This window comes from Festucalex cinctus, chromosome 2 (assembly GCF_051991245.1).
Source record: "Festucalex cinctus isolate MCC-2025b chromosome 2, RoL_Fcin_1.0, whole genome shotgun sequence".
Taxonomy (NCBI): domain Eukaryota; kingdom Metazoa; phylum Chordata; class Actinopteri; order Syngnathiformes; family Syngnathidae; genus Festucalex; species Festucalex cinctus.
Window position 1 is genome coordinate 38,698,181 of NC_135412.1, and position 13,116 is coordinate 38,711,296.

The 13,116-nt window shown below is 38.8% G+C and overlaps 1 protein-coding gene across 1 annotated transcript in view; it reads left to right on the forward strand.

Annotated features, from left to right (window-relative positions):
• The first annotated feature begins 11,346 nt into the window (after nt 1–11,346).
• The window catches only part of ctnnbl1 (catenin, beta like 1), a 36,865-nt gene continuing 35,095 nt past the window's right edge, over nt 11,347–13,116 (forward strand). The window contains exons 1-2 of the mRNA XM_077515005.1: nt 11,347–11,545; nt 12,007–12,219. Coding sequence (XP_077371131.1) covers nt 11,516–11,545; nt 12,007–12,219 — 243 coding nt within the window. The 5' untranslated portion in view covers nt 11,347–11,515. The remainder of the gene's footprint in view (nt 11,546–12,006; nt 12,220–13,116) is intronic.

Genomic DNA, 13,116 nt, shown 5'->3' on the forward strand with positions numbered 1-13,116 from the left:
ACACACACTGGGAAAGGGGATGACACACAGGTGGACCTACTCAGACATAATCGAGACAGGGGAAACACACAAGAACACCAGACAAGCAACACTCTCACCAAAATAAAACAAAATCCAACTCCATGTTGGCTGTGGGAGAGATGGAAAACAGTCTGGATAGGGGTAGCCTACTTGAGGACCAACGTTGAGAACCACTGACCTAAACAACACAATTTCTTCTTCTACTTCTTCTACTTCTTTTTCTTCCAGTTAACTGTGTTTTTTTTGTTTTTTTTTAGCTGTTTCTACAAAGACCTTTAACCCAAATTTCTTCAAGATTCAGCGGACTCTCCATAAAGTAGAAAGTAGTTCCTACAATAATGAATTTCCTGGAAAAATACACTTAACTTGAATAATGAAAGACCTCAGCAAATCTCAGGAGATAGCAGAAAATTATTGTGAGGCTCAGTAAACAATGAGTGATCACCCATCAGTGAGCCACAGACGCACTTCAACACTTTGTGTAAGGTCTTGCTCAAAGTATGTAGTCACTGCAAAAGGGGGACTGACTTGTACTTAAGGAATGGTAAGGTGTTCCAATACTTTTGTCCATGTAGAATACTTTAATATAGCCACAACCATTTTGTATCGAAGGAACACACTATCCCCAAAATTGTGGATTGAAAAGCACTGGAGGGGAAAATCATTTCATCACTTGTGTGATTGTGTCAGCTGCGGGACTGAGCAGTGACTAATATGTGTGTGTTACGTGTGTCATTTCAGTGGCACCACAGAGGATAAATGATTACCTGTATTTAGACAGAGCTTTGAGCTGAACAGATGCTTTGATACAGTGATATCGAAGGTCTTCTATTAATCCCATTGACCACGCAGCCTGCCTTCATTCTCTCCACCTTCCCTTATATTCTTCTGCCATTAGAAACATCCCATTTAGAAAGGTGAGGACATAAAAGCTTGACCAAAAGTTCGGCTGGCAATGTGACTAATAGGATGATCTTGCCAAGTGCCTGAAAGAACAGGTCAAGGTACTTAAAATGAGGTTTAAGTTGATATTTGTATTAGGAGAAAACAGTCATAGTTAGCACGGTGGCTTTGTGGTTAGCACGTCTACATCAGTTCTGGGTTTTGGGTACTCGAACTTGTCTCAGGACATCTCGAGGAGTTTACATGTTCTAATCATGTTCTAATGTACACTATTCAAGTTACCGGTAATTCTCATTGTGTTGCCACACGTGTAAATTCTCCTAATAATGTATTTATTTGGTATTTACGGTAGTATGATTCTGTACTCATTTAAAATCAATTAAGAGATTAGGTGTTTAATTTGATTATGATTGTTATAGCCTTATTATCATCTGCATTAGATTCATTCGTAAAATAAAGCTTTTTTTTTTCGAGAGCGGTATGCAAAGATGAATATAGAAAGACTAAAAATGAAAGATGTGATATTTAGTAGGAGTGAAATGCTGAATGCTTGTGAAAAGTGGCTTAATTCATACAGGTAGCATGCAAACAAAGTATGTTTTTTTTATTTTTTTTTATTTTGCTATAATAAAATAACACTTAGGAATTCTAAATAATTCAGCTGTCTGTGCAGCTATATCTATTGAGATTAATTACGTTCAGTGAGGCTTGCGTTGCTCTTCGGAGACCTTTTCTGCATGCAAAGTAAGAAAAAAGTGCAAGGGTGGGTGGGGGTGGGGGTGGGGGTGATTGTGAGAGACAGAGAGTGTTGCAGATATTGGTTACCATGCCAACAGCCTTATAAAGTGGTAATGCTACCTCGCTTTCTGCGCAGTGATTTAATCAGCTAACCCAGGCAGCAATGCATCATCATCAGACTGAGTTAGGAAACACATCCTAACAACACAATTCACATCACAGTGGCCCAAGATATTTGTATTCACAGACTTTTAACCTTTATCCACTCTTGGACTTTAATCGAACTCAAATGTCAACTCAGACATGTGATATCATCTCCTGGATAATTATGAATAACGATAGCATTTTGACCATTAACTTCAGCACATCCACTTCACAGTGGAGCAGTTATGGATCTAATCTGGGCTCCATCTTTACTGTGTGGTGTTTATTTGTTCTCCTCGTGCTGGTGTGGGTTTTCTCTGGGTACGTCATAAAATATGTATTAAAGGAAAATTAAACAGATATGACATTGCCAAGGTCTCTCTTTAAATTAGTAAGTAAAGTAGTAGGAAGTAGTGGTGAATATTAAGATACCATTTTCTGAAGGCCTTTTGGCTTAAGAGGCCTTTAAATAATTCCAGTTATTTGCTTCTAAAATACAAGTGACAGTGCAAAAATTCACCATTTTAAAGATAAAACCTCCACTGTTGTACTAATTATTAGAAAGCAGAAATGTTGGGTTTCTGTAATTTACAATACAGTAGCCTACCAATTACTCGAGCATACTCCTCATCCCTGCCTCAGAAGTAGCGGCCTCCAACTCCCCTCAAATACAAGACAGATGGTTCCTGCGTGGACACACGTGTATGCACAAACACTCCTGTAGGTGGTCCGAAGCTGTCGGCCTTATCCGCTTGGCCCAGCTGTGTTTCCAGACGCTGGTCTCCCACAGTCTCTGTGTGACTGCTGGTGTTAAAGTGGGCTGTTTAAAATTAGATCCGATATCCATCACTTCCTCAGCTTCAATGGGGTACAAAGTCAGAGGCTGGCAAGGGCGATACCTCTTCCGCCGTTGTCCATCTGCCTCACCTCGGACTCCATCGCTCTGCCTGGCACGGATGGCGACAAAGATGAAGTGTTTATAAGATTTAGTTGCTTGATGTGGGGCCTCTCACAATGACACAGGCTGTATTATTACATCAACTTCCCTCTCTGTTCTCTCTCTTGCATTGCAGATTCCTTCATTGCACACCTTCTCCCACCGCATATTGGTAACAATGCCTGCATCTGTGGGATGTGTTCTTCTTTGTGCACAACACAAACGAGAGACCATAAATGAAAGAGTATAATAAATAATTTTGTGGAGTGGTAGGGCTATGTCACGGAAGAAATCAATACATTTGAGTGGGCTTTGAGAAACAGGTGCAGATGGGTATTTTTCGCAAGGCTCTCCAAAGCAAAAATTCAGTCATATGAAAGTCTATCGCTTGATCAGAAAGTTTGGACCTTATCACTAGCCCCTCACTGTCTCAGACAATTCTTATATAGCACCAAAAATTTATGTAAAATATTTCAATTTTTGCACCCATGTCATCTTCCCTCTTAAACTCAAGATACAATTTCAGCAATTCCTAACGTTTGAGGGACATACTCATTTCACAGGTCAATTAATTTTAATCACAGTGTGTCAATTTAATCTGAGTTCAAGCCGCTAGATGGACACCTTGTGAAAATCTCATTAACCTTCCCACTTTGCAATCTGTTCTCCTTACCAGCAGGCCAAAGCCACCACTCAGCCATTTTGTAGCTTATTCTATTTTATGTTGGCTAGCAAACTCCAAAATTTTGATCATGTCAAGTAACTACATTGACTTTGTCTCCTCAAGTTTGACTGGCAGAAATTCCAGTAAGATATTCCATTTCAGAAATTACGAAGCGCTTCTTGGGATGTACTTACTTTGCAGAAAGTCTGTCGCATTTCGGCGGGCAAGGGGAATCAAAACAATGTATCTTTAGCGGGAGAAGCTTAGGCTAGCTATCCTTTGAATACTGTATACAGGTCCAACTGCTGACCTTTTGGGAAGACACTGCTCCCTGTTTAGCTAAACTAGTGAAGTCAAGTCAAATGTATCCATCAGTTGTGTATTTGATAGATAAGTTACTTAGCCTACTGGTATTTTATAAATGTCCTGCATGTACTACTGGGTAGCATGCTGCAACATGTAGTTAGCACGTCTGCGTCACAGCCAAAAGTTTCTGTTTTTGACTCTTAGCTCTATCCTTGTTCACCACATTCCAAATGGATGCGTGCTAGGTTAATTGAAGCCTCTATGCCCTGTGACTGACCATAGCAACCATTCCAGGGTGAACCTCAAAGTCAACTCAGATAAGCTCCAGCTCACCCGTGACCATGAACAGGCTAAGTGGTAGAAAATGGATGGATTGATGTGAGGCTAATTGGCGATATAAGACACACACCGTCTGTACTTTTATCCCCTCCCACTGGCTCTTAAAGATGTTCTCTGGCGGCCTCATTAGCATTCAGCTGCGCCCTGATTCTCTGTCAACATTTGACTCCACGGGTGATGGAGAGCAGGCTGATACAGAGAGAGGCCAAACGCCTGCAGCTCGACACTGTGGCTACAGACGGAAGAGACAGAATGACAGGCCTACACAGATGGACTGTGACTCTCCTCTCACCTTGAGGTAAGGCCTCCAAGTTATCTTTGACCTTAAACTATGTCTCTTGTCAACAACACTCGTAGGAACCACACAAACAAAAGAACTGTCTTGTCGTTAACCCTTTGGTAGGTTCTCAATTAAATAACGCCATATTCTAGTGTCAAATGATATTGTTTTCATGACATAAAAGTTGCATCGTGTCTATTTTGAAAGACACTGAAAGCACCAATATGGGCAGAGCCAAAGCTCTGTGTCTAAAACATTCTAAAGACAGATTCTCCAATACTGTATAGATCTAACAACCTTGCTATTTATCAAGGTTGGCAGAGATTTTGCATCTACTTTGTGGTATGAGGAAGTTTTGCTAATCAAATTTAATGTGGGATGATTGACAACCCCAAACTCCCCAAATTACAATAACATGCTAATTTTTAAAACATGCTAACTTTCAATGGCAAAAGTGGAACAATTTGAAGTTGAACCAAAATTTTCTTCAAAATATTTCATGCACAAAACCCTGCCACGATGCTTAGTAAGCATGTAAATGACAGTGGCGTCTTGATTTTTTTTCTGTTTTGCAAGCAAGAATTTGACTTACGAGTATGCTTGAAGTGATATGACATAAAAAAAAAAATAATAATAATAAAAAAAAGAGCAATTATGTGGCACTTCTAAGTGTTTTTATTTATTTATTTGACTTTAGAGTGGTATTGTTCTTGATGAAAACATCTTAAAAAAAAAAATCAGTTGACATATGAGTTGTCACGAATTCAAGTCCCAAGTCATGCTATTATTGCCAATGAGGTGTGACTTAATAGAAGAGTGGCTGGCATGCAACCCTGAGGTTGTGGGTTTGATGCCAGTCCATTGTGACCATGTCGAAGTATCCTTGAATAAGATTCTGAACCCCCAGTTGCTGCTGATGGTGCGTCATCAAAAGGTGAATGATTGGTCAAAATGTAAAGCGTGATGAGGGCCTTGTAAGGTGAAAAAGTGATATATAAATGAAGTACTATATACTGTATGCATGGTATCTACAAACACCTTTCTCTGTCTATCATGTGTTTGTTAGTTGTCTTGGAGTATCTTTTTAAATATTAAAATTTTATTTTGTTAAATTATGGCAGCATAATGACCTTGTGGTTAGCGTGTCTACCTCACAGACCTCAGTTCTAGGCTTCCTGGGTGGAGTTTGGATATTTTTCCCACTTACGTGGATTTTCTCAAAGTATTATCTCCATTTAGCTTTAGTTTGATCTTTCTTTCTTTCTTTCTTTCTTTCTTTCTTTCTTTCTTTCTTTCTTTCTTTCTTTCCCTACGTACGACGACGACGACCTTTTCATCCGTTGCTGTGATTGGCTCAAAACAAACGTTTGGTAAGCGTGCACATGTTGTTGTATTGCCCAATCAGCTTGAAGTATAGTACTGAATGTCCCACCTTTCCCAAGACAGATCACATTGGAGCAGTGCCAGACTGATACTGTATTATGGAGAACTCCTTTGAATGATTCACATGATCAATCTGGCGCTTGCCAGGTTAGACCGCTTGACCCTAGAATTAATTCAGCCACTTTATATAATTTCCTATGTGATCATCTATTTTGAAATGAGAAGATTTGATTTCACCCAAACATTAAATCTTTTACTCAAATCTCATATGTGTTCAAATTACAAAGGACTCATGTAGCGCCACTTCATAGCATGTTTGGAAGTAATAAAATTCTTGCCCCTGCTTCAGCAATTGGTCTTCTATATTTTAGTAGTTTAGAACTGTAAATTTAAAGTGGACTTACATTACACATGGGCGTAGCGGAGTAATTGAATTAATTAGCTGTTAATCCACCTACAACCGTTTTGTCAGTGTCTGTTTCATTTGCACGAACGCCATCATCTTCATAATGAAGATCAAATTAATTTGCTCTCCCTTCCACTATCTCTGCCTGACACGCTCTGCCTTTGTTCTACGTCCGTGTGTGTCCTTCCTGTTGCCCTTTTCATCTCCACAGCAACTTGCAGTTAAGCTTTATCACACTTATGTACTGTACATTTAAATTAAACTAAGATGCAAGATGGCTGGAAGAAAAAAAAAAAAAAAAGAGTTGTTCTTCGTTGAGCCTCTTATCAGGAACATACCAACTGTGCTAATTCTGTTCTAAATTTCATTTGTGCCATCAATTTAATTAAACTTGCAAATGAGCCATTGTTCCCACATTGCTGCAAGAGAACAGAGAATTACAGCACACATTTATTCTATTATTTTTCTTCAGCCATGGGAATAAGTTCAAATCTGGTGCGACGAACAAACTCATTAAAATACAGTTTGTCTCTCTCCAAATGATAAATAAATACATAAGATGACTGTCACCATGTATTTATTTCACTTTCAAGTGAGGAACCTAAACCACATATTGTGACTATCATCTTCAACCACAGAACACTCAGTATGAGATTTATCTAGATTTAATGCTGCATTTGTGGGTGCTGGAAAGTAGGACATATAGCAAACAAGGTCTGCATGGACACACTATGCCCCAGTCAAAGGTAAACAAAATAAAATCTGACAACGGTGATAACGTAGCATTTGTTTTGTTTGTGAAGACTAGAGTCAGTTTGACTTTTTATTCATCTTTTTCTTCTGCAGCCTCAAATGATTTGCAATTCTTAATTAGTAAATAATTTCCAGTTTACTAGAATGCAATATTAATAACAGGGGAAAAACATAGATTAGACTATATTTGATGGGTTTACACAAGACTAGAATACTGCATATCAAATTAAAGGCCCATGGCGCAGGATTTAGAGTTTTTGCAAATTTGCGACCCCTCTGGCGAAACGCGGAATGGACGCCAGCGACATTTTTTTTATTTTTTTTATTGAAATTTTGCTTTTAAACATTCACAACGAAATAACAAACATAAATTCAAAATTTCCATCTTATTTACAGCCAGAGTAATGAGAATAAAAATCAATTGACAATTTTAGGTTAAAAAAAATAAAATAAATAAACCAAACAATATGGGACACCAGTGACGTGCACACGGCCAGGATCATGAGAAGATGTCATGATGATGTCAGAATGATGTCAAAAGTTAAAGTTTCCGGCCCGACCGCTTCACATTATTTCACTTTACAGGAAAATAGGGGCAAGAGTCATTGTACCACAGTAGTGCCTCCTGTCCATTATACAATTCAAAAACGTGCAGGTGAAAAATATGGTTATTTTGATACTCCAGTTTGAGTCTGACGTTGCGTCATGCCCCTTTAATGTATTAAATTAAACTGTGCAATATTGAACTAAAATTACAAATCACATTTGACTGTACAAGTTTTAGCAACAGTACAAATAAAAAAAATCACAGACCTCATGCTTATGAATAAAATAGGTATGTAAAACCTTATGTTTAGAAATTGTCAGCACATCATTAAATTGCCAAATTCCCCAAGCATAAAGTACACAAGTTGTTGTTGTTGTTGTTGTTTTTAAGTTTACATACAATAAATGCATCTCGAGTAATTGAAAAGACAGCTGAACAAATGGCTGCACAGAATTGCTGTTTCCTGCCCGTCTAAAGTACAGTGCCACATTACGGATGCAGGAAGTTACCATCTTTATGGGTTGGATATCTGCACTTGTCTGAGTGCTCTTCATAGGGGTTGTGCTACAGCCCAAATTAAATATAACAGAATGGAAATTAGTAACTTCCAACTGACGTAGAGTATGGCATCCTCTTCCTGTCTTCTAATACTGGCTCGTATGATGTCCACTTATAACAGCCCTGATATCTCACAGCGTGTAATTATAGTATCTCCTTTCAAAGTAGAGTAGCTATAGTCGCTGTACTGTAGCCTATCCTAGCTGACTCTAGACAAGAGATGGTGTACACTGACACTCAACTGGTCGCCTGACAATCGCAGGCACATACTGTATCAACGAACAACCATCCACATATTCACACAACAATTCAGAGTCTTCATTGAAGGTAACATGCATGTTTTGGGAAAATGAGACGACACCAAAGTATACATAGAAGAGTCACGAAGCAAAGGCATGAAAACTCCACAAAGGAAGGCCGGTGACTGGCTCAAAACCCACAACCTCAGAAGTGTGAGGAGAATGTGGCTACACTATTAATTAAACCATGCCAACCCTCATCAATGTGTAGAAAAAATAAATAAATAAAAATGTAACAACGGAGGTTTGAAGGCAGCTGCAGCAGAACAAGTTCACTAAAGAAAAAGTATGATAGCATCAAACTCAGTTGACCACATGCAGCATCTCCTGTTATTTTACATGCTTAGTTGTGATATAAATACAGAACTCAGAAAAACTTTTTGAGATTGAGCTTTTAGGTTTAATTTTGGGATGTACCTAAAGATAAACTTAATTGGACCTTCTCTAAATTTTTGAATGCACATGTTCAACTGTTTAATGGTACTGTATTGCACAACTTGCTGATCTCTAAAAGGAGTTGAATGGCAAAATTCACAACAGTTGCTGACCAAGTAATCGGCCAATAAAATGGAATTGAAAAAGTCCTCTCCACAGTGGCGTGCAGAACTCACTAGATGCCCGGGGTGAATGGGCGTTTTCAATGCCCTTGAGAAATATTTTGTCAAGGATGACACCCACCCCAAAGCCTGGACGGCGTGGGCGCTTCGGGCCACCGCTCCATTGGCTCCACTCTCTGCACTCAAAGAAATGCTTCATCAGATTTAAATAGCACGGTTACGTCAACCAGTCCCACATAACTACTTCATTTAAATTGAATTAATGTTGGGTGACCAAAATTTAGCTAATATTCTTAACTTAATACTACATGATACAGTTGTGTTGAATTTACACAATGCTGTTACGTTGAATTTACTCAACATTATTATGTTGTATTTACTAAAAGCAATTGTGTTGAATTTATCCATCCATCCATTTTCTTGACCGCTTATTCCTCACAAGGGTCGCGGGGGGTGCTGGCGCCTATCTCAGCTGGCTCTGGGCAGTAGGCGGGGGACACCCTGGACTGGTTGCCAGCCAATCGCAGGGCACACAGAGACGAACAACCATCCGCACTCACACGCACACCTAGGGACAATTCGGAGCGCCCAATTAACCTGCCATGCATGTCTTTGGAATGTGGGAGGAGACCGGAGTACCCGGAGAAGACCCACGCGGGCACGGGGAGAACATGCAAACTCCACCCAGGAAGGTCCGAGCCTGGACTCGAACCGGAGACCTCAGAACTGGGAAGCGGACGTGCTAACCACTCGACTACCGTGCCGCCCGTGTTGAATTTACTTGATATTAAATAAAAAATATCAATCCTCATGAGGTTGAATTTACTTAACACTATTATGGTATGTAGAATTTATGTAACACTATTTTTCTTCATTTTGTAAAATGCTAGTACTTTTCCAAATATTAAAGCAAGCTCAAGGCATATTAAATTTCACTTTACACGTACTTACTGATGGAGAAGCATCAGGAGCAACTCGGTGCTTAGTATCTGAGCTCAAAGACACGTCATCTGATGAAGTGTCTTTGAGCTATGATGAAGTTCATCATAGTCACTCCGGAAGCCGGTATCAAACCCACAATCACCAGATTGCGAGACGCGCACGCTACCACTGATCCACTCCATCTTACTGCAATCACCTCTGTTAAATATACTTAACAGAAATTTGTTTAGAGAGCAAGTGCGCCAAATACTGGCCCTAAAATACTTGATGTCTTTGTCTGCTTTTATGGTGGTCTGACTGTTTGTCCATCTACAGCAAATGGCCATATGTATAATGGACTACAAATTAAGATGCAAAACCAACTTTGTTTTTGCATGTACATGCTGTTTTTGCATGTTAATTGCATGCAAAATCAGCTTTGTTTTTGCATGAAAATTCCTAGTCCATTATATATATATGGCCATTTGATGCAGGTGGACAAACAGTCAGACAAGCACAATCACAGCCAAACACATCAAGTATTTTAGGCCAGTGTTTGGCGCACATTTGCTTTCTAAATAAATTGGTGTTAAGTAGTTTAACATAGACAATTGTAATATGACGGCGTGGATTAGTGGTGGTGTGCTAGTCTCCCAAACAGGTGGTTGTGGGTTCAATACTGGATTCCCGTGTCACCATGCTGAAGTGTCCTTGAGCGCTGAGTTGCTCCTGCTGCTTCTCCATCAGTAAGTGAAACTTTAATATGACTTGAGTTTGCGTTCATAATTGGACAAGCACTCGCAAATTTCTAAATTAAGAAAAAGTGTTAAATAAATTCTACATGGTGTTAAGTAAATTCAACATCATGAGTATTGATATTTTTTATTTAACAATATCAGGTAAATTCAATACAATTACGTTTAGTAAATACAAGATGATAATGTTTAGTAAATTCAACATAACAGCATTGTGTAAATTTAACACAACTGTATAATGTAGTATTAAATTAAGAACATTAGCTAAATTTTGGTCACCCAACATTAATCCAATTTAAATGAAATAGTTATGTGGGACCGGTTGACGTAACTGTGTTATTTAAATCTGATGAAGCATTTCTTTGAGTGTGCATGCCCCTGCCTGTTTATTGACATCATGAGACGACAGCTAACAAGTGATCAACAGTACCTCGCCACATGGCGTTCTGAGTAAGTAGCCTATAAGCTTGGAGTTTCATCAGCAGGTTACAAAGGAGATATGGAGGATGGAGGATAAGGAGGATGACTTACAGACAGGTACAGAAATGTTCAAATGTATGCCTTTGTAAATTTAAACAAAACTGCTTTTTATTTTTCCCTGAGTTCCTTGTTAGGGATCAGCAAGTTGTTGAAATAGTAATGAAACATTTAACACTTGGACATGTCCAACATCAGTGTACTGGATCAATAATAATGGTAAATTAGCTGCTCTAATACCAAACAAACAATATGCATTATTATTATAATTAAAAGAAGCAGCAATTATACTCGGTATTTCAACTTTTCTAAAATGAACAGCCAACCAATGCTTTGGACTAGTGCAGCTTCCACAAGTTAGGACTGTCACTTTACGACAGTGCCTCCGCTCAACGACACCTCTCAACTGTTTTACGGCATACGTGTGCTGCTAGCTAGAAGCATCTCAGTCGTCAGGGTAAATACAGGCATCAATTGTTTCCCGAAAAGTTGCAATCGTCTCACGTTGAGGTTTCAAACCAAGAGATATGGATGTCGGAGAGCTCTTGAATTATCAGGTATGGATTTAGGCTCCCCTCGCACTCACCACTCTTTAATGAACTTTATGTTGCTAACACTTCTTGAGCCTCAATTGGCTTGCGTGTGTCGCTACTTGCAGTTGTATCTCGTTATGTTTTGCTTAGCGTCTGTTTTAGTTTGTTAGTTGTTTTTTTGTAAATTGTTTTAGATGATCATGTTACATATGTAGCGCACTCTATGTGACAAGATCGTGTTATTTCTTCCTATTGGCCAGGGATTAATATTCGTAGCTAACGTGCTAGCTCAAACTAAGCATAATGTTGAATGCTGAATGTCCACAATGCAATTTAAGTGAGCATATTGGCACTTTTTTTTTTTTAAACACCTCTTGCACTTTTTAAGCGAATAATTTTGGCAGACCAGAACCCCTTATGTCATACCTGTTTTTTAAGTATTGAGCGAATGAATGAATTGCTTATTGCTTCTCACCACCTTGCAGCCTGATAGAGGAGCAACACGTTCCAGAGTGGATGATGCAGAGGAGGATCTGAGAAGTGCAAAACATCAGAAGCTGTCGAATGTAAAACACAGAGATGGGACAGCTGCAGGCGTTGAGGGTGGTGCTGACATGAAGGACAGTGACGACTTAACGGCTGTGGATCGCAAGAAGATCCTGGAAAAACTGATGGACCAGGATGAAGATGATCCTGAGGTAGGGGGATTTATTTATACAGAGTAGAATTTCAGAAGTCAAATATTACTGAACTTGTACATTTTGGAATTCAGTCAAAATGTTTATGGAAAATATGCCTCAAAAGTCGTACAAAACCTGATGACGTTTTGCATGACATCACATGCTATGATGTCAGGGTACATCAAAAGCGGGCATCAAGGGATTACCTCTGCATATGGTACCTCTGGAAGGATGCTTCAAAATAAACACTGCACAAGCTATCAACCCAGTAGTCACTTATACAAGTGCTTTGGCTGTGCCTAATTTGATGGTCTGAATGTAAATTCAGTTTATTACTTAATTGTAATTGAAACTTGTTAAAATTATTTGTCAATCAAACATCTTTAATAATATCAAACAGGTTTCTTGTGTTTTTAGTTTGCATGCTAATATATGATTTAAGAAAAAAATAAAATAAAATAAATGAAAAACACAATAGAAAAAGTGTTTGAGCCAGTGGTATGTGTGTGTGAATAATACATGTATTTAAAAAAAATAAAAAATAAAATAAATAAAATAAAAAAACACCGGTAGTATAGAAGGTTTCTCTATGTCACTGTTTTTGTTGTTGTGGTTTTTTTACACGAGGGACTTCTGACTTCTGAGTCTGTGCCCTGTTGGCGTAATATCACAAAAAATTAAACTCAACTTGTGCAACGCGAGGAAGATAATAATGTAAATTCATGATGTCAGAGGTACTATAGCCCGAGGCGGTCTGAATTTACGCAGAGACAGCCACCTTGGAATTTTTGTATGCAGGAAAGACCCTGGTGAACTAACACACTAAGTAAGTTGTAATGTCTGGCTGCAGCATCACAACGAGCATTGTCACATGTTAGCAAAGTTACAATGTTTAATTTAATTGTACATTTTACA